At 50.5% G+C, this 24,889-nt stretch overlaps 7 protein-coding genes across 7 annotated transcripts; 4 read left to right on the top strand and 3 right to left on the bottom strand.

The window, feature by feature from the left end:
- Positions 1-457: 457 nt before the first annotated feature.
- On the top strand, positions 458-1,576 carry IAQ61_001271 (uncharacterized protein; the record flags this gene model as incomplete). Its single annotated transcript, XM_003842424.2, has 1 exon — positions 458-1,576. One exon carries the CDS (start codon positions 458-460, stop codon positions 1,574-1,576), a length of 1,119 nt encoding a protein of 372 aa, XP_003842472.1.
- A 223-nt stretch (positions 1,577-1,799) lies between these two features.
- IAQ61_001270 (uncharacterized protein) lies at positions 1,800-10,442 on the bottom strand. Its single transcript, XM_066095039.1, has 5 exons — positions 9,981-10,442; positions 8,247-9,918; positions 7,884-8,186; positions 3,428-7,824; positions 1,800-3,373 (listed from the first exon to the last, which is right to left on the bottom strand). Exons 1-5 carry the CDS (start codon positions 10,170-10,172, stop codon positions 2,204-2,206), a joined length of 7,734 nt encoding a protein of 2,577 aa, XP_065954887.1. The 5' UTR covers positions 10,173-10,442; the 3' UTR covers positions 1,800-2,203.
- A 965-nt stretch (positions 10,443-11,407) lies between these two features.
- Positions 11,408-13,929, bottom strand: IAQ61_001269 (uncharacterized protein). The gene is made up of 5 exons (XM_003842422.2): positions 12,717-13,929; positions 12,482-12,663; positions 12,321-12,433; positions 11,854-12,267; positions 11,408-11,799 (listed from the first exon to the last, which is right to left on the bottom strand). Exons 1-5 carry the CDS (start codon positions 13,205-13,207, stop codon positions 11,632-11,634), a joined length of 1,368 nt encoding a protein of 455 aa, XP_003842470.1. The 5' UTR covers positions 13,208-13,929; the 3' UTR covers positions 11,408-11,631.
- Positions 13,930-15,254: 1,325 nt separating this feature from the next.
- IAQ61_001268 (uncharacterized protein) lies at positions 15,255-18,227 on the top strand (the record flags this gene model as incomplete). Its single annotated transcript, XM_003842420.2, has 4 exons — positions 15,255-15,849; positions 15,897-16,154; positions 16,204-17,480; positions 17,532-18,227. 4 exons carry the CDS (start codon positions 15,255-15,257, stop codon positions 18,225-18,227), a joined length of 2,826 nt encoding a protein of 941 aa, XP_003842468.2.
- A 578-nt stretch (positions 18,228-18,805) lies between these two features.
- On the top strand, positions 18,806-19,638 carry IAQ61_001267 (uncharacterized protein; the record flags this gene model as incomplete). The annotated part of the gene is made up of 2 exons (XM_066095038.1): positions 18,806-19,042; positions 19,378-19,638. 2 exons carry the CDS (start codon positions 18,806-18,808, stop codon positions 19,636-19,638), a joined length of 498 nt encoding a protein of 165 aa, XP_065954886.1.
- Positions 19,639-20,972: 1,334 nt separating this feature from the next.
- Positions 20,973-22,716, bottom strand: IAQ61_001266 (uncharacterized protein). Its single transcript, XM_003842419.2, has 4 exons — positions 22,470-22,716; positions 21,851-22,362; positions 21,600-21,799; positions 20,973-21,547 (listed from the first exon to the last, which is right to left on the bottom strand). Exons 2-4 carry the CDS (start codon positions 22,139-22,141, stop codon positions 21,241-21,243), a joined length of 798 nt encoding a protein of 265 aa, XP_003842467.1. The 5' UTR covers positions 22,142-22,362; positions 22,470-22,716; the 3' UTR covers positions 20,973-21,240.
- Positions 22,717-23,337: 621 nt separating this feature from the next.
- Positions 23,338-24,423, top strand: IAQ61_001265 (uncharacterized protein; the record flags this gene model as incomplete). The annotated part of the gene is made up of 5 exons (XM_066095037.1): positions 23,338-23,382; positions 23,579-23,637; positions 23,919-24,232; positions 24,289-24,339; positions 24,392-24,423. The coding sequence occupies 5 exons, from the start codon at positions 23,338-23,340 to the stop codon at positions 24,421-24,423; spliced, it is 501 nt and encodes a 166-aa protein (XP_065954885.1).
- Positions 24,424-24,889: the final 466 nt, after the last annotated feature.

The following is a 24,889-nucleotide window of genomic DNA, read 5'->3' as shown; positions in this document are numbered from 1 at the left end:
ATTTTCTGGTGTACATTGGGACCTTCATGTGTGCGTATTTAGAATGACGTCATTCGTGAAGGGAAGAGATGTGTCTGGTGTAAGTTAATGTAGTCAAGTGGGTAAGGTGGATATTATAACATCTCACAGAAACATGTTTCAGTGGGCATGAGTACTGGTGGCATGAATGTGTAGGCTGTGAGCTTTCTGCGTGTGTATGTACCTATGTATGGGTAAGACAGTAAAGGACCACAAGGTCGGGAGGTTTCGCTCACTTCCACGTGCGCGAATCCAGGGTCCAGTGGCACTCCCGCGGCCAAACTTTCGCGATGCTTCACGACTCAAATCCCAGCCATTGGCATTCATATCCACGTCGTCACCTTCAGCCCACCACCCAGAATCCCTCCCACCATAACAACCTCCTAGCAAATCCTCCCCAGCGCAAGCAGCGCTCTAACTCCCAGACCTACCACGCACAATGCAAGGCTTCAACATGGGCCGGTACTACCCGCCCGATGCCTCCAACCCCCCTACCTTCAATACAACGCACCCACTCGGCGCGCGCGCACACAAATCCTCCCAGGGAATTTTGACGGTGCGCTTCGAGCTTCCCTTCGCCGTGTGGTGCCAGCACTGTCAACCGCCCGCCATTGTTGGCCAAGGCGTGCGCTTCAACGCCGAGAAGAAGCGCGTGGGGAACTACTACAGTACGCCGATATGGAGCTTTCGCATGAAGCACACGGCCTGTGGAGGGTGGTGGGAGATTCGTACGGACCCGAGCAAGAGCGAGTATGTTGTCTGTGAGGGCGCGCGGCGGAGGGAGTACGGGGCTGTCGAGGATGATGGGGCGCAGGGCGAGTTGAAAATGTTGAGTGAGGAGGAGAGGGAGCGGAGGCGGGAAGATGCGTTTGCAGGCTTGGAAGGGCGGGTGGAGCAAAAAGTGCTGGATCAGGGGCATAAACGGCGCGTGGAGGAGTTGTACGAGAAGAGCGAGGTGTGGCGGGATCCGTACGACGTCAACGCGAGACTGAGGCGGGATTTCCGCGTCAAGCGCAAGGCGTGGAATAGAGAGGAACGGCAGAAGGAGGGCATGCAGGAGAAATTCAGTCTAGGCATGGATATTGTAGACGAGACGGAAGGCGACCGTGTGAGAGCCAAGATGGTGGAATTCGGCACCGCGGCTGCTGCGAACAATTCACGCCCTGAGGAACCATGGAAACCCCTCTTCCAATCACCACAGCAACAAGAAGATCACACTCCACCTGTCACGCAGCTCGCAAATTCCAAGAAACTCACATCAGAGATTGCAGCGGAGAAGAGTCGTGAGGCGTTACGAAAGACGCTCGTCGGCAACACCAGGGCCGTTATCGATCCCTTTCTCAACACCAAAGAGAGGCTAGCCCCACCTAGAGCTAGTCTAGGCTTGTTGAAGCGCAAGAGAGGCAATGGAGCGCATGAGGCAGTAGATGATGAGTCTTCACCAGCGAAGCAGATTGAGACCCCGACTGTCACGACCCAAAATCCCGCAAAGACAATTGAGCCTCCGACAAAGAATCTAGCTTCCGCATTACTCCTGGTGGATTACGAATCAGACTGATTTCGTCTTGATGGAATCATGGAGTCATCGTATGCATACACGGCGCATGGGTTCGCTTTCTTACAAGATACCCCTACTTTTTTTATCATGTTTTATTCGACTGTTGTTGGAGAGATGAACTCTTAGCTCCACTTTTTGCATGCCACGATCAGAAGAGAGTAGATGAGCTGTACTGCACAATGTGCTCATGAATAATAAATCATCACATTGCATCGTTCGTTCGTTCGTGTACGGGAGTAATTCATTATTATGATCGTGAATACGTAGAAGAAATCAAGTCAAAAGCGAAACAAAAAGTTAAAAAACAAAACAAAACAAAAAGAAATTACGCTCGTGGAGAAGAACTAACAAAGGAAAAACATACAATCATAGTCCAGCGCATTAGCCTTACCCACACAACACTAATGAAACCTGGTGAACTGAACGACCTGTACGCTCAACCCGCCATATGGGTTATTCACCTTGTCCTCCACCAGTACCGGGTATATATAAACACCGCCAGGCTACGCCATCCCCTTGCCAGCGCCAACAACCCCAGTACCACATATACTCAAGCATCAACCATACAAAACCATCAATCTAGATACCGGTACCCGACCACTCTCCCCTCAATCTCTCCCCAATCCTTCACTCCACCCTCGCCACAACCCCCCCAACCAACCCCTCTATACTCCCCGCCTGCATAATCTCAAACACACTAACACCCACACCTGTCTCCCTCGCAATCCAATTCTTAATCTCCACCGCAACTAGCGAATCCGTGCCATACGCGGCCAGACTGCGCGATGCGTCGAGGTCTTCCACTGGCATCATTAGGCTGCGCGAGAGCTTGGTGAGTAGTGCGGGGAGCACGAGGGCTTGTTTTTCGGCGGCAGAGGAGAGCGTGGTGAGGAGCGTGCCGAGGGGTTGGGATGTATGTGTTACTGTGCCGTCTGTACTTGACGAGGCAGCGTGGCTCGACGTCGACGACGACACGAGATGTGGTCGGAGATACGGGAGGTGACTCAAGACAGGATCACGGGCGAAAAACGGCATATGAGCCAGGACATCAGCGGGGGCGAGTGCAGAATCCAAGCCCGTGACCAAGTGACCTAGCTTGGGGTTGCGAATGCCGTATTCCATGAGCGCCAGCATCTGCGGTTCTGTAATCTGTTTGAAGTCTTGGACCTGGATCTTCGCGCCGCTTTCCTTCTTCTTTTCCACAACGTATCCGACGTCGCCGACAATGCCTAGATCGATCGCTGTGGCCGGTAGACCGAGTCCGTTTCTGTACCGCGCGAGTGCGGATTGGTAGGCGCAGCCTGCCGCGTAGTTTGCTTGGCCTGGGTTCCCGATGAAGCTGTGGAGACTGGATAGGAGGAGGAAGAAGTCGAGGGGTTGGCTAAGAGTGACTTCGTGGAGATATTTGCTGCCGTGGACTTTGGGCTGGATGGTCGAGAGCCACTGCTCGTGTGTCATGTTGGTGAAGAGGGCGTCGTTTAGTATCATGGCGGCTTGGATGACGCCTTTGATCGGGGGGAAGGATTTGAACGTGGAGGAGAGGGCGGCGGAGAGGTCAAAGGGCGAGGAGATGTTGCATTGGAGGACGGCGGTGCGGATGCCGGTTGCGTGGAGAGAGGATATGAAGGCCGAGGCCGAGGGTGAGGAGGCCCCGGACCGGGAAATGAAGATGAGGTTTTTGGCACCGTGCTTGGTGAGCCAGGTGGCGATGCTGCGGCCTAACCCACCGAGACCACCGGCGAGGAGGTATGATGCTGAGGGATCGAGGGTGAGGGGTGCTGGTGGGGATTGGGCGATCTGGGATGTCTTAGTGACTGGTTGGGGAGCAGGGGAAGTGTATCGTAGACTTACCAAGACGTTGTCATCAGTCATGGGTTTCATGATGATGTTTGTGTTTGACTTTGTATCTTGTACCAGCTCCAGTGCTTCAGCCAGCTGCGACCATGGTCTTGCTTCTACTTGCGGACACTCTTGGAGCAAGTTCTGAGTAGCGAACGACATGGCGTCCTGGAAAACCCTTCCAGCCAGTCTAGGCTTCTGCATACACAAGGAACCCATATCGACAGAGGTAAAAGACACGTTCCGCTCAAACGGCGCCATTTCCAGCTTTTCATTCGCATTGGAAGCAATGTCAACGAACCGACCGAATGGTGCAACACAACTGAATGTCGCTTGGAGTCCTTCGCCCGAGAGTGTATTGAGCACTACATCCACACCATGGCCCTGCGTCGCTCGTCGAAGTGCGGCGACAAACTTGAGGTCTTGGCTGGAGAAGATGTGGCTCGCGTCAACGTTGAAACGCCGTGAGACCCATTCTTTCTCCTCGTCGGATTGAACGGTGACGAAAACCTTCGACCCAATACTAGTGGCAAGGTGCAATGCGGCCTGGCTCACCGAGCTCCCAGCTTCGTGAATGAGAACCGTTTCCTCAGCATCAAGATGGGCGACATGGTGCAGGGCGTAATGTGCGGTAGTATACGCCAACGGTAGAGTAGCCGCGTGCTCAAACGACATAGTATCGGGGATCCTGTGCACAGCGGGTCCTGAAGTTCGGATATTCGTAGCGAGAGTCCCGTCCCTCCAAGCTACAACGCGGTTGCCGATGGAAAGACTGCTCACATTGCTTCCGACTTTTGTCACAATACCTGCGCATTCTTGACCAAGAGTCTGACTAGGAATTTCGCCGTTTAGAACTTGGATATCACGCGGGCCCAGACTTGCGGCTTGAACTGAGATCTCGACTTCGTCAGCTCCCATGGGGAGAGAATCGGTTGAGTCATCTTCGAAGATGAAAGGCCCCTTTGTGCTTTCTGGTATTCTCAGTCTGAATGCCCGATTCTCTTGTACCATGCTCTCTAGCTTTGGAGGCAAGGCCATATGATCTGTGCGACCGAGTAGGAACTCATTCGACTCGTCATCTTCAATCGCACGCTTGATGCGAAGTACACCGCCCTGCTCGACGAATTCACTATCAACAAGCTGCGACACCTTCTCAGGCCCGAATTGCTTGTTGTACACCAAAGATAGCAGATCCGCCACTCCGTCTGCAGGGAGCTGACTCTTAATATCAAGGTCAATGGTGATGCACGGGAAGTTCTCGTGCTCGGATCGCAGTGATCGCGCAAGTCCTTGAAAGACTGCGAGCTCGGGGCGCTCAACACGAGCTGAGGCTGCACCACGCGTTACCCAGATGAGTCCAGCCGACGCTTCGGCAACGACCTTGAGGAAAATTAGTTCCTTTGGTGAGGGGTGCACGAACAAAGCTTCGTCAAGTTCGACGAAGCTTATGCACACTGCGTCAGTCACAAGGTCCTTGTTCAACTTGTTTAGTGGTACAAGTTGTGCGTTTAGGCCGACTGTCTCGAGCTTCCACTTCAACGCCAGCGGCATATCCAATCTATTCATTCTGATTGGCGAATCAGCGCAGATGATGACAATACGATGTCGTTCTGTTGGCGTGGGGAGTCCATTGCTAATCGTAGGCTTTGATTCCACAGCCGTCGCAATCATCAATCGTGTTCCTTCTTCGAGTGGATCCAGAATATCAGGACTGCTGGCCTGGAGACCACTGAAGCCAGTAGCTCGTAATACACCCTCCCACTGCCCTTCAGTGAGGAGTGGCCCTTCGGTCCTCCATTCTTCAGAGGCATTCCACCAACCGGGGAGTGTACCAAAGATGACAGAAGCAGCAAGTAGGCGGTTCGTCATCTCCAGCAAGATAAGTTTACCGCCAGGTCGTAGCAACTTTCGCGCATGTGTCATCGTCTTGTGCATGTCTGAAGTAGCATGCAACACATTAGCTGCCACAATAACATCATAAGACGCAGGCGTGAAGTCCTGTGTTACAGGATCATGTTCCACATCCAATTTCTTAAACTTCATGAATTCCGCAAAATCCTCAAACTTCTCCGCAGCGCGCTGGAAGAAATACGATGAGATATCCGTATATGTATACGACTTGAGACGTGGATATTGGTGGATACCCTCGCATCCGCTCAGTCCCTTGAGTGTGGGTACCGTTGCACCACCGGTTCCTGCTCCAATTTCCAGCCAATCGAGATTTGGGTACTTGTGTGAGAGCATGTTCGTGTAGCGCGAGATTTGTGCATATGTGTTCGGCATACCGACGGCCGTGGTGTAATAGTCTTCGAGGAGATTCTCGTGCGTCATGAGAGCTAGAGGTTCGACTTCCTGTCTGAAGACAGATGGCAAGGCCTCGCCAACCTTAACCAGCAGCTTTCCGTCGTAAGCTGATTCATGGTCTCGGTAATGTTCGACCATTCCGTGTATCTTGGATGCTACGTCGGGCCTCTGGAGATCCCGCCACTCATCCGTCTGCTGTGGATGTGTCTTAGAGATTACCGCGTCTCGCAGCTTGCACAAGTTCCTGTAAAACTTCTGATGATGCGGTAGCATACCATCGACCTCGGATTGCGTCACTTCCTGTAGTGCTCGATCGATGAAATGGTACGACAGTAATTCCAATTCTCGGACAGTCTTTGAGCGGTCGTCCGGCTTGAGGGCAGCCTGAAGCTCGCGATTCAAACTCTCGCGGTCAATGAGCTCGACGTCAGGTTCCCAAACTGGAATATAGCAATGTTTGGGTACAGATTTCGTCTGGCGGGCCTCGATACCACTGTTGATGGCGACGAACTTGAAGCCGTCAAGTAGAACGACAGGTGTTGAAGTGGTAGGATCCAAGGCGAAAATGTTGCCTCTCGCTTCCCGGACTCCATGTCGTCTGGCGTGAACCATTACATTCAGTCGATCTCCTATCTGCGCTGATATATTTGCAGATACCGAGATCTCTTCTATAAATGTCGGAACCATGGCGCCCTTGAGCATATTCAAATCAGGACCTCCCAGTGCAGCAAGTGCCAGCTGCAGGAAACTATCGAGAGTTGCCGGGTGCAGCAGCCGGTCGTGCTCGAATTGCTTCGGGTTCGCATTCCGTGTATCTGTTACTCGAATGATGCCGGTGGCTTGGTCAGTTGTACTTTGATTAACGGTAATATTTTCGAGCCCTTGAAACATAGGGCCATAGGTAAGACCAAGAGCATCGACACCTTTGTAGAAGGCCTGTGGGTCCACGGTCACAGCCTTCTCTTGTCGTGCATCATTCCATTCAGCAAGGCAATCAGCAGAGAGCAAGTCGTTGACTCCTGACTGACTCGACACAGATACAAGTCCACTACAGTTCTCCGCCCAGCCGCCCTCTGCTGTATACGAGAAAATGCGGAACTCGTGCCATGTATCTGATGTACTACTTGGCTTACACCGCATAGAAAAAGAAGTCTCGATACCCTCGGCAGCCTCGGGCACTACTAATGCTCTCGAGATATTGACTTCGCGCAGTCGATACTCAAGTACAGCATCTGATCCTGAGGGGAGAAATGTTGAAGGCGCAATGACACACATTTGACGACACGCCTCAATCGCCATACATAGGTAACCGCAAGCTGGGAATAGAACGTCACCTTGTACAACGTGGTCGCGTAGCCAAGGTTGCTCTCGTAGGCGCATGAAATTTCTCCAACGAGGCTCTAACGGGTTCCAATCATGCACCGGTCCACCTAGGATATCAGTTCTTGGGAATTTTCGGAAGCGATAGTCTCTGCTCAGACGTGATTCGCTCCAATAGCTTCTTGTGTGATTCCATGGGTATTGCGGCAGATCCGTGAGTACCGAGAGCGAGTGTTTCGGCTCGGTGGGAAAATTGATGGCGTGCAGGTCGACTGGAAAGCCATTAGCGAATAGGTGGCCTGCAGCTTCGAGCGCCGTGTGATCTGCGGGTTGATTGCGGATCAATGTGGAGAGATATTGTATTGGAGACTTCTCGCCAAAAATCCCTTCTAGGATTTCCTTAACAGGTAGCTTGAACAAAGAGTGAGGTCCAACTTCGAGCAGAATTTCAGTGCCCAAATTTGATTGACAAAGCCTCTGTAGTGCTCCAGAGAATCGCACGCAGCTAACAAGATTCGAGACCCAATATTGAGCGCCGAGTTGGCTTGAATCGATGGCCTCTTCTGTGACAGAAGAGTACATTTGTACGTGATGATTCGTCACAAGAGCAGCCACATTTGCATCTCGTAGATGATTAAGGTATTCTTCAGCAATAGTTTGCATGTGATGTGAGTGATATGCTGTGTCCACTTGGAGGATCTTCGCAAAGATACCCCTTGCGCTTAGAGCCTTCTGCAGCTTTTCCACTGCGACAGTGTCTCCAGATACAGTGACACCTTGCGGACCTGGTCGATGAAATAGTGGTTAGTGACATCTGAAGATGCTGATTTGAATGGAAACATACTATTAACGCAAGCCACCACAGCTTTTCCAAATTTCCCATTCAATTTACGTATCTCATCAAGTGCTTCCTCTTCCGAAAGTCCGACTGCCATCATGCGACCATCATGCCCGAGAATTTTGACCTTCGGTGAAAGAAGGCCGCGGAAGAAAGCAATAGTCATTGCTGATTGGGCATTTAACGCGCCTGCCGCGTAAGCGGCAGCAATCTCTCCGCTGGAGTGGCCGACGACACTACATGGGGTGATATTCCATGATTGTAATAGGTCCACGAGTGCGACTTGAAGCGCAGTACACAATGGCTGGCCTGTGATGGTTGAATTAAATACTGTCCCATTCTGTAAAAGGCTGGTGCCACAGGACTTACTATAAGTTGCTTCATTGACTCTCGATGAAGCCTTGTCCTTGAGAAGCTCTTCTAACAATGACCAATCCGATCCCAGGTCGCGAACTATAGTGTCACAATGTGATATACTCTTCTTAAATACTGGGTAATGAAGGAGCTCACGTCCCATTGCCCACCACTGAGCTCCTTGACCCGTAAATACAAAACTTACGCGAGGCGGCGTGCTGCGATTGTGCGAAATTTGGTTAAGACTCTGCATCTTGCGATGCAACTCATCCCGGTCTGATGCAACGAAAAATGCCCTATATGAGAACAGAGACCGTCGCTCAGAGAGTGTGTACGCAAGATTTTCCAGAAACTCGTTGTCGGCAAAGACCGTTTGTGCCTGGAGATGCTCAGACAACCTGCTACCCATTTCGCTCAAGCCGCGCTCATCATGAGCGGAGAGAAGGAAGATGCGTGATCGCTGTCTATCCTCTCCACGTGTTTCACTGATAGGACTGACGAATCCAGAATCGATTCGACTATGGCCGCGATTTGCGATTTGTTGCTGTCGTAGGAAGTAGAAGGCATCGTCCAGTATGACATGAGCATTTGTTCCTCCATAGCCAAAAGAGTTGACACTGGCCCGCCGCACCCCTTCTAACGGCCAGTCTTGTGATTCAGTAGGGACTTCTAGTCGCCAATTCTTGAGGTCAATGGCAGGATTGCCGCGCTCATACCAGATATTCGGTGGTATGATGCCTTTCTCGACACTCAGCACAGCTTTGATGAGCCCAGCAATCCCGCTGGCGCCCTCCAAATGACCGATGTTGGTTTTTACAGACCCAATGGAAAGTGGTATTGCTTGACCATTCGTGGTGAGTGGACGGCTTGAAGCAAATACCTCACCAATTGTCGCCGTCTCGATTGGATCGCCCGCAGCTGTTCCTGTACCGTGTGCCTCAAAAAACCCTGTCTCACCAACGCTGCACCGTGCAGCTTGATATGCAGACTTTATTAGTTCCGTTTGTGCTTGTTTTGAGGGCATAGTGATTCCCGCAGTACGTCCGTCCGAACTCGCGGCTGTTCCACGAATCACAGCTCTGATTGGATCATTGTCCTCTAGCGCTTTGTGGAGTGGCTTCAATATGACCACACCCATACCTTCTCCTCGCGCATAGCCATTTGCCCGCTCATCGAAAGCGTAAGATATTGAGTCTGGGCCAAGGAAATGCATGTCGCTCATTTCAATCTGGATATCAGGGCTAAGAATTAGGTTACTGCCCCCTGCAATTGCCATTGTGCTTTCGCCATTACGCAAACTCTGACAGGCAAGATGTACGGCAACTAGACCGCTGCTGCAAGCTGTGTCTAGACTCATGCTTGGCCCTTTGAGATTGAAGAAATAGCTCAACCTGTTGGACAGCATGGTTTGAGAGGCACCGGTTGATTGGTACTTGGGCGCAAGTTCTATGTCTCGTCGTTGCATTTCTTCATAGTCTTTTGTGAAGCAGCCAATATAGCAGGATGTATTTGTTCCAGAGGCCTTGGACAATGGTGTCCCCGAGTTTTCTAGGGCCTCGTATGTCACTTCAAGCAACAATCGCTGCATGGGGTCCATTGCCATTGCCTCTGCTGGCGATATCGAAAAGAACGGGGCATCAAACAATGATACATCTTCTGCGAGGTAGTGCCCGCCGCGTACATTGGCCTATGGATGGTGTTAGTATAGATAGAGCGAGCTCTCTGGGTTCGGGGCGATCGGGTACTTACTGTTCCATACCGGTCGGCGTCCGGGTGGTAAAATGCATCAACGTTGAAACGATTCGGTAGTGTCTCGGTGCGAGCCGACCTCTTGGATACCAGCAAATTCCAGAATTTCTCACCGCTTGTAACGTCGCCCGGGAATCTGCAGCCGAGACCGACAACCGCGATGGGCATTGGCTTCTGCGTCTCAGCCGCCATGGTGGCTGCTTAGAGAACTGACGGACAGCACCTAATTCACCTTGATGGGCTTGGGAGTCCTGATGGGTTGAAGACCGGTGACCTATATAGCGAGAGCACGCGTACATTGAACCACCGTCGCAAAGCCCCATTCACATGAGCATGGACCCTGTAGCCGTCATTGAATTCCGCTGCCGTCCATCGTACTGTGCCGCAAACAGGGGTCTCGATCCAGATTCATGATGGGGCTTTGGGATCGTAATTACCGGGAGGTAAAGCGTCAAGTTGAACGAGGCCACGACTATCATGGCTCCTGATACGCCAATGTGGACCTGACTTCTATTAATCGGATCTGCTAGCGTACAAATAACTGATCCAGGCATGCTCGGCAAGAAATGATGAAGGGATGCCTGTATTCCCGTGCACAATGGCGTACACATTGGTCAATCTTAGAGACAAGCGCAATATTCTGTGCCATATTTTGACAATACGAAGCCAATGATTGATCATGAAAATATCCGATGCAGGTTAAACGCGGTGCCATCTCCTCCTTTGATAAAAAAGCCAACAGACGCTCTTAGAGCTGCATAGATAGCGGCATCAATGTGCGTCGTCGGTGCCACCTGCCACAGTAACCCCGAGTACGGCCGCTACATATGCTCATACGTGGAATTGTTTAGTTGGTTCCTTATAGAGGGGGTTCGTGAAGGAATTGGAAGGGATCAGTTCCGGTCTAGGTAGATTTGTCACGACCAGACGGTGTTTGACATGCTCCACGGCTGCTTTGATGTTCCCCTGTCAGCCTGGCGCGTCCCGCACCGAAGCGGCAAAGCAGCGGTGAATAGTGCGGGCATGCTCGCTGCAATTGCCTAAGTCGAAGACGTATTCGACGTCAGCAAGCGCAAAGCAAGAATGTATGAAGATCCTGAAGTGAAGGGAACAGTCTCCTGCCATTGACGAAGCTCTGTTCGCTGCATTCAAACCACCGGGCTGTTGGCGGTACAAGAAGGCATATCCAGAGTACCCTACACAGAATCGACATTAGCGGAAGCGGAGGCTTGTGTTGCGGTGATGTGTGAGAAAGCTACAGCCACATGCTACGTCAACTTGCATGCGGGCTAAGAGAACGCGTGGGGTGCCGCAGGTCGAGTCGGGTCAAAAAGTTCGGCGGGTCCGAACTGCAGAATGCTGACCCTAGCGAGTGTGCTCCTTGATGTGCTCGACCAATGCAGGCTGGTTCACGGAAATTGTGGGCAGGATTGTCCAGATGGATCAATACATTATTGGAAAATCATATGCAAGATAGAAAATTATTGAGTAACACACACACATGGGAGGAAGTTGGTGGCTAAGTTACGGCCAAGCCGTAGGAGCTGCCAAGGTGACAGACCGCGCATGAGCAAGAGCCGCAAAACATCATTCGATCCGGATCATGTGACTAAAAGAGACTGAATACCTGCACATGTGGCAGACCGCTTCATCAAAGTCGCGTGCTGTTCCGTTTCTCGATGCGAGCATTAGCGACGCCACCTTGTGAATCTGTACCTGACTCGTTGCTCACAGCTGTGCCCTCAACCTGCAGGACCGGGTCACTGTCCAAATGCGCTTCAATCAGGCTCAAATTGCCTTTCCCATGAATGGCCTTGATCTGCAGGCGAATTTAGTCTCTTGTGCTTGGACAATCAAAACATCAACAACTTACCTTGAGCCGTGGGTCTGCATCCGAAAGAAGACTGCGGAACTGCTCCTCAGTCCTCTGCTTTGCGCCCAAGACGAGCATCATCATAATGTCGACCTGGCGCATACGATTGTCATGGTACTTTGAGGCTTCCCCCAACGCCGGGAGCACGACGTCGTTTATCAAAAGCGAGGTCCCAGGCGGGCTTTTTTCTAGGGCGGGCACGAGAGCCCTGAAGATGCGAATACAGTCTTCGTCACTCCAATTATGGGTAATATAACGAAGAAGATAAGCTGCTGCCCCAGAGACTGGCTGCGTGGTAAAGAAGTCGTGAGGCATGAAGGTGACACGACCGTTGAGATCTGAAAAGTCATTCTGCGAAGCGGATGACAGCATCGTCAGAGAGTCCTGCACGATTAGTTCCAGGTTTGGGAATTCCTAACTTGTAGTCAGTGCCTGAAAGTCGGTATCAATGTCAATCGAAGTTTTACCCGCGCAAGTAGCACACTCATATGGCCGTTACCGCCTCCCACATCAATGACCTTGCGTCCAGTAATCTGGCCCCACGGGAAACTCTCTTTGAGATTTTCAAAATGACGCTCGACTACGGATCGTTAGTATAATGAATCTATGTTGAAAGTTAATCTCATACGTCTGGACAAACCAGCCATCGCACTTGCAAAGCGAGCTGCTCGTCTCGGGTCGTCTTGATAGTACTTGAACAGGGATTGGCCGTGCGTAGTAACAAAGGCATTGTTCTGTCCATCCGTAGCAGAAGGAGAAGCTCTAATGCTATCAGAAGTATTGGAAGCTGCCTTGAAAAACTCATCCAATCTATGATCAATATCAGTAAAAGATTACACAACAAAAGATATGCATTGTCCTACTGGTAATGCATGACATCCCGCCACTGTTTATCTTTGAGATATAGCACACTCCTGGACGTATGTTTGAAGACATTATTCTCCACTTCCTCGAACACACGGTCGGTAGCTAGCATCCGTAAGAAGCGGCCGACTCGATCTTCATCAATCCCAGCTTTGGCTGCGATCTCCTCAACACTCGCCGTCCCGTCTTCCGGAATTGCTTCGAAGAAATTGAATTCGCAGGCCACCTGCCAGGCTGCCAGATCGTAGAGATAGCATACAAAGGTACGAGCGTCATTCCTAGGCCCGTTTACTAGGCGTAATAGATCGCGCACAGCATCGTTGAGACGAGCGCGTAATGCTATCTGCTCAGGAGTCTCTGGAATCGTTCCCGAGGCAGGGTCGAAAGTTGGTTCGGGCACCTGTTTTGCTGACAAGTCGCTGATGATCTGTGTCGTCAATTGTTGGACCTCCGTGGCCAGCTCCAGAAGTGTAGATTGCTTTTCTGCCATTTTGCGATGATGGGCTACGTTGTCTCAGTCTGTGGTTCCGATTCTCTTTGTGGCGGTTGATATCATAACGTGAATATCAGATGGAGATACAGAATTGATTGTCACGCTCATTGGCCTGGTTAGACAGGCCAATGCAAGACTCGACCGGGATCACTGAAGTAACCCTGACCCCGGAGCCGTTCTGCGGGACGGACAAAGCAATCGGCACGCACATGTTGCATGCATTAATGACCAACTTGGCGCAACTGCCGGAAGGATCGCCCGTGCTTTGATTATCACAACATGGCCTCAAACTGGAAATCCCCTTTCATGGACTAAGACCGGACTTAGGGATACATGGAATGAGGTTGACACGGTGTTTGCGGTACGTTCTGCAAAGTTTGTTGTGCGATGGGTCTCGGTTGTTGGCCACCATCTCGATGACCAGCATAGAGTTTGAGTGGCAGCGGACGGCTTCGGCGTCTCCCGCTGGGTGGAGTAACATGTTCATATTGGTAGGCAGCAGTCCGATGCCGGAATGCACCATACTGACTCGAAAGATGCCATACGACAGACGCGATCCGCGCGCTAGCTAGGCGTGTATGTATGCGTTGGCAGGACTCAGCCGACAAGCATGCAGGCGCAATCCGGGGTGTTTGTCGGCAGCGGATCCACATACAGCATGTTTTCTATGTAGGAAGGATCTGGAATCGAGAGCCGTGGTGCCGTCGATAGGAAGATGGATGTAGTACGTTGGATGTGATGTGATGTGTGCTGAGGTGGTTGAGCACTTACCGGTAGGGCAGGCCGCGGATCCAAACTGTTTCTGGACTAGCGCCTCACTCCCGCACGTCCACTCACGTAGCATCTGTGCCGAGGTTACAGCCGCCGGCACTACATGCACTGTATCTGCATTGTATGTACATAGGTACCGGCTGTATGTATCTGCATTGTGATTAGCTACCGGTGGTACTATCTTGTCTCTGATAGTCTTGTACGCCAGTAAGAAGTAGGTATAGTACAGCACATGGCTGTGGGGGCTCACAAGGGCAATGAATGTTTGCTAAAAATCCCGGGTCGTCAATTCGAAGACTGACTGGGAGTGTGATGTAATCCCCTGGTCTATCTATGTTCGAAGATGGTCCCAATCCAAAGGACAAGTTTCTGGGTGATCATAACGCTGACAACGCTTATGACAAAGCGATGAGAAGATTGGGTATCTGATTTAGAGATGCAGAAAATATGGGTTGATGATAATTTTCTCTGGGTTTCTGCAGTCTTCTTTCATGACCCCTAGGAGACAAAGAACAGTATGCATTTCCTAATTCACGGGACAGTGGAAGGGTAGATGCCTCTGGTAGCCAGGCCCCAGGATATGATGCTGTGGTAGCGTTCTCTGAGGAAGCTCCACTAGGATCATACAACTTGGCATTGCTGGATCTCGTTCTCAAGTGGTGATTGCAAGTAAGCTCCTTATCATAAGTATAACGGCAAGAATAGCGCCAACAGAGGGATTGACTTTTCGTTTTTGAGTGAAGGTCTTTCCCCGTGTCCCGGTAAAACATGGGCTTGACGAGAAATAGAGACAATACCAAATGATATCAACAGCCCGCTTGTCTAGGAACACTGCTAGTATACTTTGACTCGTCGGTGAATTATGCGACATAGGCTGATTAGGTAGGATGATGGGATGAATTGATGAATTCGTGGTTTCACGTGGTTTCAGTCTGTCAGGGTCCATGACGTAGCCCAACTTAGCCTCGCCAAGCAAAGCGGGCTCAACCGCCGCCCCTGTAAATCTGGAATCTGGGGGAATGATCCACAAACCCTTTCCCCTGAATTGCTGCTGACAGATTAAACTCAGAATCTGGACTGCTGGATTGCTCTTTTTCCCTTGGTCTTATTCTTTGTAAACGTACGCGTTCTGCTTTGGCATATCATCGATGTTTACCTATTCTGTGCTAACCTACAATCAAACCGCGTGACCTGGACTTCGGCGACCTTGATACGGTACCCTTTGATACCCGTCTCGCGCCTCCAACTCCGACGTCAGTCAACACATTCTGCCATGCCAGTCACGACAATCTCCGTCGGTGCGGCTGTGACGCCCACGGTCATCCAGACGTATCTGTTGCACTATCTCAAGCGCAAAGATCTGCGTCAAAAGCCCACCGCGCACATCTCTTACCACGAAGGTCTCGAACTTATCCGCCGCTTTCTTCACTACGCGTCTTTCCATACAGTGGATGAGCTTCAAGCTTTCACCTCACAATGGGTACCAGTTCCGCACTGGGTTCATGTAAAAGAGGTCGAAATACCGTCTGCCCAGCTACAGCAATCTGCCAATCACATTACCGCACAACTTGGTCCAAGGGGCATCAAGGCTGTTGGCGGAGCGACATGGTGGCAGTGGAGGCGGGAAGGGACAGACTTGAAGGCCGAATGGATTGAGATGCGCAAAGACCATGACGCCCGGAAGCAGCTGAATATCACAAAGGGCGACCGTATAATGCTCTACGTGCATGGGGGTGCATACTTCTTTGGTAGCGTCGACGAACATCGCTACCAGATGCAGAGGCACGCACGCAAACTCAAAGCACGCGTTCTTGCACCAAAGTACCGGTTGGCACCACAATATCCATTTCCTTGTGGCCTACAAGATTGTAAGTGCGCCAATGAGGGACACAGCTGGCCCTACTGACCAGGGTAGGTCTCGCTGCATACCTGTATCTTCTTGACCAGAAGCATGACCCTTCGACTATCGTTCTCGCTGGTGACTCGGCAGGTGGTGGTATGGTATTGAGCATGCTCGTGGTATTACGAGATCAGGGCATAGCACTGCCAGCTGGTGCCATCTTGATCAGTCCATGGGTAGACCTTACCCACAGTTTTCCAAGTCTAGCGGGCGATGACAAGCTGGACTATATCCCGTCACATGGCTTCATCCACAAACCCAGTATGAGTTGGCGTAAGTGGAAGCTGTTGCCACTTCTTGACCTTGTACTAAGACCTCCCAGCACCTCCTAATGCCGATGATCTTTTTGAACTAGAAGTACAAACTCCACAAGTGCAGCCGCCACAAATGGGTTCCTCTGGATCACATGACTCAAAAGGTTTAAAGGAAGAGCGTGCAGCGCAAAAAGAGGCACAGGCAGAGCGCGTGAGAGGGTACTCAATACGATCCTCAGACCAGCCTGACTTGAGCGGAATTCTAGGGACATCCGAAGCAGGAAGTACAGCTGATATATGGGTCTCCAAGGACGGAAAATACAGTATCGGTCCAAAGAGTATGCTTTCTGTACAGCTTGATCAAAATTCACGCGTTGAGATCAAGGATCAGATACAGATCTATGCTCCAAACCATTGCTTGACCCATCCGCTTGTCTCACCTGCACTGCAACCAACGTTGGGTGGGCTTCCGCCATTGCTCATTCAGACTGGCGGAGGGGAGCTTCTTCGAGATGAACAGATTTACATCGCTCACAAGGCTGCACAGCCACTATCCTATTTGCCCCCTCCTTCAAATAACCAGACAGAGGACGAGATTCAAGCACAGGCTTCTAAATATCAGCCAACTGATGTGCAACTCCAGGTATGGGACGATCTCTGCCATGTGTGCCCTACCCTTAGTTTTACACGACCAGCAAAGCACATGTATCGCAGCATCGCACAATTTGGGGCATGGGCTCTTGCCCGAGCTCAGAAGAAATCTATTGAAATCATGGAGGATGACGACATTTCGTTCATGAGCACTGATTCGAGCGGATCCTCCGATTCAGAGAATATTGGCTCCTCTACTTCTTCCTCTGATGACGTGAAACGTTCAAAATCAGAGAGGTTTGAAGGTTCGGACGCAGTCAGTGCTCGGGATAAACAAAGCAAGCTGAACAAGAGGGTTGGGAAAGCCGGCGATCCACTTCCCAAGTTCGAATGTCACATGATTCGCCAACGCGTCGATAGACATGGATACATTTATCCCCTCCCTCCCAAGGAGGAACTTGTTGCGCTCAACCTTTCAAGATCGGATGTGGGTGTGCCCAAGCCTGGCCCAGTGAGTAAGTGGATGAAGGCGCAACAAGAATGGAACAGCAAATTTGCAAAGCAGAAGATCAAGATACAGCAACAGCGCATGAAGGACCTTAAGAGAGGGTTTGAGGGTTTTCCAGGAGAGACGCCGCCCCCGACTGCGCTCGCCGGTCGCAGATTGAAGGGCATGAAAGCTGAGAAGTCGAAGAAACGGAGCTGGGGGATGTCAATGTGGAGTGGCTGGGGAAGCCAGCACGATAAGGCGACAGTAAGTGCAGTAGCCCTGTGTTTGATATTTAAACGGCCTAACGTGCGACAGATCGTGCGCGAGGAGAAAGCAGATAATGCTCCCGAACAACTATCGACTTCTACTGATGGCGCAGTGGATACCAAGGAAATCAAAAAGAAGAGCAGTAGAAGGAATATTCTTGCAGCTCATCGTGTGAACTGTTTACGTCCAAACTCACGGCACCGTCCAGTCACAGACCAAGGACAGACAGGAACCTCCAATGACGATGTGCCGAACGTCGTACGGCCACTCTCGGCGGCGGCTGTGGAACCAAACGAGCCATCGAGCCAGGTTCCAAACATCATTGTGTCGGACAACCCACAATCTCCCGTTACAATCATACCATCTACAGATGGGTCCAGCACGAGGCCTTTCAAGGGTGGTATTGCATATCCATTCAGCCTCAAGGTAGATGGGCCAGCTGGACAAGATGTCAATGCAAGCACAGTGACACTCCAAAGCATGAACATCGCCACGCCGCCTGCTATTGACATAGCGCAAGGAGAGAAGGATCTCGGAATCCAGAGCTTGACAACTGATGCGGTAAATAAGCAAGCCTTGCAGGAACAGCCTGATGTGGAGAGCCCCATCATCACTAAGGCCTCCAGCATTTCCATGGAAGTCCCGGCCATTACAGATGAGAAGACCGAGAGACCACCTGTGGAGCGATTTGAAACCGCTAAGGAAGATCTGAGTACACTTGCGACCACAGAGGAAAAGAAGTAAAGCACCCTGATTGGAGGAGAGATTGTTGAACTGAGGATGTTGAAGCACAAGATACCCCATTCACTATAGACATTTCATAGCGTACACCTGTGATTTTTAATATAGCCTTTAATACCTTTGGAAGCACCTAGTACATTCTCTCGCGCAAGTATGTTGTATATCTGGAAGTCTACATGCGGCCACGGTTGCAGTGAACATGCGGATATAAGCAGCGGACTGAGGAAAATGCTGGGTACTACAAAACGTCATCGGCTCCTAGTCAGCGTTTAGTCTGTCCTTGAGGTAAATATCGCCCATCATCATGCAGCTGTTCAGCGATGATTTTCAATACCTCCATAGTTTTTGCGTCTTTAAAAGCATTGAACGCAAACATACATCTGCCACGCCTCGTTGACCTCAGAAACACTCCCTAAAGCAACCACCTCTTTCTCGTCCATCCACACCATCATACGATTTCCCCAAACCCAACTCCAACAACAGTCAAAGTGTCAGTCTTTCGTCCTTCTCCCTGCGCCCTCATCACAGGTGTCGCCTCAGGCGTAGGCTATGCCGTCGCCAAACTCTGCCTCACCCACTCCATGCACGTCACCATCGTCGAATCCAACCAGTCCAGCCTCGACGACGCTGCGAAGACTCCCCCAAGCTCTGTAATATGTATCAAAGCCGACGTCAGCTCACGCTCTGCCTGGGCCGCGCTACGCCAGGAAGTCGGCGACGTTCATTTCCTCATGTTGAACGCGGGGATCATGCGCCAGGACACGTGGGGCGACGAGGAGTATTTTGAGAAAATTTTGGAGACGAATCTGGAAGGCGTGGTGAATGGGTTGAATGCGTATGTTGGGAGTTTTGCTGGGATGGGGGCAGAGAAGGGGAGGGGGGAGGGGAAGGCAATAGTGATTACGGGGAGTAAACAGGGTATAACGAATCCGCCTGGTAACCCGGCTTATAGTGCTAGTAAAGCGGCGCTCAAGGCGCTAGCAGAGCATTTAAGCCATGATTGAGAGAGATTGGGGTGGTTGTGCATCTTTTGGTTCCCGGATGGACATTTACTGGACTGGTGAGTCGACCCTATGTTCTTTCCTACCGCTCTTTTCACGCCCATATTTATAGCCACACAACTGATGAACACGACGCTGAAACCCCCATCTAGTCTGGGAACGCACCAGGCTCCACCAACCCCAAGCCAGACGGCGCATGGACGCCAGACCAAGTGGCAGAGTACATGTACAAGAAGATGAAAGAGGAGAAATTCTACACCATCTGTCCAGACAACGATGTCAGCGAGGAGACAGACAAGAAGCGTATGCTGTGGAGTGTGGGCGATATTGTGAATGAGTGGCCGCCTTTAACGCGATGGATACCAGAATTCAAGAAAGAGGCGGAGGAATGGATGGCGAAGCAGAAGGTTTAAAGAAGAAAAATGTTAGAATTCTGTCGGTGGGTCTGGGAGAAGGTTGTCTCGCCTGGTGGGAGCTGTCTGTCATGGATTACGGTAATATTCCACTATCTTTCATAAACTATTACACAAAGGCAGGCAAATCAAAAGTGAATACCAAGGCTACATTTCTGAGTCCATCATATCAACGCTCTACCCTTATAATTCCTATGTATACCTACCAACTCCATCCCAACAAATCCATTCCACGCGCTTGGGTCGCACAACACCCAATATCTCGCTAGGCACATCTCCCCGTGATACAAGCACAGGTACAAGTAAAAGTACCTGCATTACCCCGCTTCCCTCCCTAAATTCTTGAACCTGTGGCATGTTACACAGCATTAACAGCCACGCGGTGCATTCGAGTAATCGCTGCAGGCTGTAAGCGCGCTTTCATCCGTCTTGGCATAACTAGCCGATTTTGGACTTGGAAAAGTGAGGGGAGGAGGTGGGGTAGTTTGTGATGCTGATGTTAATGCCAATGAGGATTTGAGGTGAATGATGGAGCTGGGAGAGGGTGGCTGGTGGGTGCGGAGAGTTGAGGTTGTTAAGACAGTGATGAAGTTTATTTTTGCGCTTGGTTGTAGATGAAATTTAAGTCAGCAGTGTGTTTGCGGCTTCGTGTGTACTACTATATAATAATTCTTTGCTTGAGATAGAGGGCATAATTTCATGATATTTTTTTGGGCCTTGTAGTGTACTGGTGGAAAAAGGTTAGGAATTTTACTAGATTTTAGATATAAGCAAGTTGTAGGGACTGATATCTCATTTTTATATGATTGTAAATGTGTTGATAACAGAATGCCTCTAGTTTATTAACTTGCAAGGGCTTTGGTAATTGATAAGGGTAATAGTATAGAGAGGATAGGTTTGTGGCCAAGGCTTGTAGATAGTAGCGTGCTAATCGTGATTAATTGCAGTCTTCGGAGTAGACGAATTCATAACATGACTAGTCTAGAAGCTGTATTAAAATGTAATACGAGAATAGTATTGTATGCATATGGAAAGTACAGGAATATCGTGATGACAAGAATAGAATCTGAATAATCAAAATACTTGTTTTAACTGTTTTGCCCAGCTTCTGCACTTCGTTGCTCTTTGCTCGGTCTGCCATGATTTGTTTCAATACTTATCGTGAGATGATCAAGACTACCTAATGGTCCCATCAATCATCTTTTTGTACACATTGCCTCCGCCTGACTATCATGCCTGTGCTGATCCTTCGTACCGAAGATTTCAGAGCGAAGCTTTATTGCGAGCATTAATTGTTTCCTGACTCAGACGGAGTATCACATACGAGACCAAGGTAATTGAAGAGGTGTGAGTTATCAATGCGTTGAAGCTATTGACTAATTCCTATCCAAGACCGAACAAGATTTGTGATCGAACGATCTTTTATTCGTAGAAAACTATGGCAAGAATCTACTATTTAAACCAGAGCAACTCGGCAGTTCGTAACAGCAGTCGATGCGCGAGGCACAACTACTCAGCCTCAGCGCTTCCTCCACTTCATCTCATATCCATCGTGCACGTGATTCATCTCTCTTCGTCATGAAAGCTTTTTCACAACCCAATCTACGAGTTGGCGTTGATGAAAGAAAGGACAGCAGCAACGCGAGTGTAGACACCGGGCTTTCCGGGCGCAGCGCAGCCATCACCCCAGGAAACGAGACCGATGAGCTGCTTGCTGGAGCTGACAATGGGGCCGCCAGAGTCACCCTGGCAAGAGTCCTTTCCACCCTGGGTAAGACCAGCGCAGATCATGTTGTTGGTGATGGCAGACTGGCCGTAGTTGGATCGGCAAGTGGTACGGGAAACAATGGGGACATCAACCTTCTGGAGGTTGACGGGCAGACTCTGGCTGCCGGAGGTGAGGGTTCCCCTGTCATCTATGTTAGTTGCGGATTCAAGTACGGGGCTGGGAAACGACTGACCATCCAGCAACAGTTGCAACGGAACCAGCAGCGGGGTCGGAGCCAGCGGCCGGGAGGCTCACGTAGCTGATGGTGTTGCTCGTGGGGATGGAGGTGGAGAGCTTGATGATAGCAACATCACCGTCAAAGGTAGAGGATGAGTAGCCAGGGTTGATCACGATGGAGGAGGACCTGGCCGTGACGCCACCGGAGGTGCGGCTCTGTGCTTATGTTAGCTGCTAGACTTGAACTCTGTGAATCTATAGACATACGTTGGAGCCAGCGCGGACGGTGACGGCGGTACCAGAAAGGCCAACGGCGCAGTGAGCAGCGGTGACGACGGTGTTGCCGTTCAAGAGCGAACCACCGCAGAAGTGGGAGCCACTCCTCTGAAGAGAGACAATGTAGGGGAACTCTCCTGCGGCAGCAGCGGTTCCTCCAACAATGTCCTCCTGGCTCTCCTCAGGGAACTCGGTCTCAACCGGGTCCTGGGGAGTAGGAATAGCTGCAGCAATGCAGATGGCGGGAACCGCAAGGGCAACGACGAGGTCTTTGATCTGCATGGTGATGGTTGTTTGGCGAAGAGCGACTGGCGTGGACTCGAAGAGAGAAGAGAGAAGCGACTGAAGTTACTGAGTTGAGTGACTGGCTGGTTCTCTAGGAGGTGCTGAAGCCTCCATATTTGTACCTGTCCAGCCTCCCCTTGATGTCGATGTTGTCTTCTCTAGCAACACTGCCATGTCAACCTCACCACCGTGGTTGGACCAGGGCTGTCGAGTGCCTTCTGCATTGGGATTACATTCTATACTTGGCATACATGACGACTAGAGTCCCTTAAGGTAGGTAGCTACCCAAGCGTAGTCGTCCTTTGTACTTCAGAACTAAACTTACCGATAGCAGACTGAGGACTCCTGTTATCTCGCGTAAGCGTCCATCTTCTCCAATTATCCTTCGGCATACACCACATACGGACATGAACCATGCGCTTATCTCACACCCCTTGTGGTTCCCGAGGGGGTGCTGCTCTTTTTGAAGGTCGAGTCAGCTGTAGACTGTGGTTTCATCCATTGCGGGAGGACACAGATGTTAGCCTTGTCCAGCGGCTACACAGCATCATTGGCTAAGCCACAGAGACATCATTCACTGCTGTCGCGAATGAAACCGCATAGATGCATAAGGGGCTGAGAGTCACCCCGTGGAGGACCAGCGGCGGAGCCCGAAGGCTGTTCACTGTATATTTCCGGTCTTCATGGAGAAGGCGACCTATAGTGGACCTCGTCCATATTACAGTGCGTTATCTTGGCCTGTAAGATCTGATTAACAGGTTGCGATAAGATCGTCATAGTAGGCGGCGCTTGTAGTAAGTAAACAGGGGTAGTCACTTGTGTAACGACCTTCCACACATCGATCGCGTGGATCAACTGGAGTCTTGGCTAAGTAGTAGGCGGAATCATGCTAATGTACTCATTCATGTGGGAGTATCAGGGATAAGCCCGATTGGGCAGCAGTCGTGTGACGTGTTAGCTACAGCCTGGCACATTGTTGCATATCGAATCGTCGACTTTGCAGGGCTAAGAGGATAGACATTGCAGTAGGTACCGGTAGGTACGGTAAGGTTTCATACTCAACTACTACACTCTGGTAGTTATCCAAAGTACTCACGGTACTGCTTTCATGGAGCACGAATGAGATTTGCACTGGCAATGCCGACTTAGGGACATCACCGACCTGACCGGAAGTTTAGGCGCCGATAAGTGTAATGATCCCAGCGGCTGTGGTCATGGTCACTGATCACCAAGACAGCGTTCTTAGAATCTCACTAACCCCAATAGGAAGCTAAGACTTACCACAAAGCTTGGCACCCACCCCTGTCGCTGTTTCCGAGGTGACTTTGCCACATCGGACATGTGACTATCAGTGATACCAGATCCTTGGGAAATGCCTTCTCCACCGACAACATAACACTCCACTTTGTAATGAAATGGAACAGCTAGAATCAGAGTCGTGATCAGTTGTTGTTGTTAGCAGGCAATTGGCATCGGCCTTGTTCCCCACAAAGGTAGGTGACCAAGCCTTCTCTCACTCTCACTCTCACATGCACTGCAAAGTGGAAGTCCGTACGCGCTCTATGCGTCTCTGCTTTTCTTTTTCGAAAGCCAAGGAGCAGATTTCGGTATTCTGCTCATCCCCAACAGCAATAGTAGTTGTCAGTTGACTTTGCGTCTTTCAACTTTTAGAGCAACCATGCTTGGTACTACCACGCGTGCTTGCTGGATCCCGTTGTCGGCCCTTTCTCCTCTGTACCCTCGATATCGCCCTTCTTTGCTCACTATTTTACAGTTCGTTCTCACTAGAAATCATGGACAGTCTTGACTTCCCCTTCAAAATCGAGATTGATGGTAAAGCCATTGCTCCGGCTCACGGTGAGGAAGAGGCCATTGTTCAAGCAGCGCTCGGAGACAATGCAGCCATATTCACACTTGAAAACAATCAACTGAAGTCTGGCGACTGGATTCTTGGACGCAACAAGTCCGAGGACCGTAGTCTGTGGCCGAAGAAGATTCTGTGGTTCAAACTGGGCACGGACAGTGCTGAACGCGCTCAACCAGCCGTAGCAATCAAAGATGGAAATCAATACAAGATCAAATTCGCAAGTATGTGTAGATTATTGGATCTTTCGCTTTAAAGGAAATACTGACGACTTGTCTAGATGCGAGCTTAATGGCAGAGGATGACAAGGTCTTTGTCGAGTTGATGGGGGGTAAGTGGTCTCTCTTGCTTCCTCTCGAGTTCTTCTGACACTGGATACGCAGATGGGCAACCAAACTCTGTAGTGAAAGTTTAAGCACCATTTTGTTTTATAGGACTACCATGCCCGATAGTAGTTGAGAAGATTCGATTTTCTTATGCGTTGACGTATTGCCGGCACATGGCATTCATGACAGCTGCTTCTTTGAGAACATCGTACCTTCGTGGAAACATGTGATGTGCGCAGTCGAGTCATATGCGAGCTTTCTCCGATCAGGCACGTTCGGCATCATGTGATGAGAACAAGCTGCTTTGCCAGCCTCTCTCCTCTTACCCCGACAACTTTGCGGGGGCTACATGATCATCCCAGGGAACCCCTGCTGGCCGGCGAAACCTCCGATTTTCCCCTCATGAGCACCCTCTGCAGGTCTAGGATCGCCGTGAGAATCTTGACAATCCTCTCAATTCTTTAAACATGATTCGTATTGATGACAGTCATTAATTCTCATCACATATTGAGCGACTGTCAATTTCTCCGTTGCACAACCAAAACGTTCGGTGGA

This window comes from Plenodomus lingam, assembly GCF_022343315.1.
Source record: "Plenodomus lingam strain CAN1 chromosome Unknown contig_12, whole genome shotgun sequence".
Taxonomy (NCBI): Eukaryota; Fungi; Ascomycota; class Dothideomycetes; order Pleosporales; family Leptosphaeriaceae; genus Plenodomus; species Plenodomus lingam.
The sequence above is the reverse complement of the archived record's forward strand: the minus strand, read 5'-3'. Positions and strand labels throughout refer to the sequence as shown.

Excerpts from the sequence above, each read along its gene's own strand:
- IAQ61_001269 (XM_003842422.2), bottom strand. The coding sequence starts at position 13,207 with ATGGCAGAAAAGCAATCTACACTTCTGGAGCTGGCCACGGAGGTCCAA. Across the intron at positions 12,434-12,481 it reads GATGGCTGGTTTGTCCAGAC|TCGAGCGTCATTTTGAAAAT; the intron begins GTATGAGATTAA and ends AACGATCCGTAG. Across the intron at positions 11,800-11,853 it reads ATGCAGACCCACGGCTCAAG|ATCAAGGCCATTCATGGGAA; the intron begins GTAAGTTGTTGA and ends ATTCGCCTGCAG.
- IAQ61_001266 (XM_003842419.2), bottom strand. The coding sequence starts at position 22,141 with ATGCAGATCAAAGACCTCGTCGTTGCCCTTGCGGTTCCCGCCATCTGC. Across the intron at positions 21,800-21,850 it reads CCGTCCGCGCTGGCTCCAAC|AGCCGCACCTCCGGTGGCGT; the intron begins GTATGTCTATAG and ends ACATAAGCACAG. Across the intron at positions 21,548-21,599 it reads GTTGCAACTGTTGCTGGATG|GGGAACCCTCACCTCCGGCA; the intron begins GTCAGTCGTTTC and ends CATAGATGACAG.
- IAQ61_001270 (XM_066095039.1), bottom strand. The coding sequence starts at position 10,172 with ATGGCGGCTGAGACGCAGAAGCCAATGCCCATCGCGGTTGTCGGTCTC. Across the intron at positions 9,919-9,980 it reads ACGCCGACCGGTATGGAACA|GCCAATGTACGCGGCGGGCA; the intron begins GTAAGTACCCGA and ends CACCATCCATAG. Across the intron at positions 7,825-7,883 it reads TGTGGTGGCTTGCGTTAATA|GTCCGCAAGGTGTCACTGTA; the intron begins GTATGTTTCCAT and ends TTCATCGACCAG.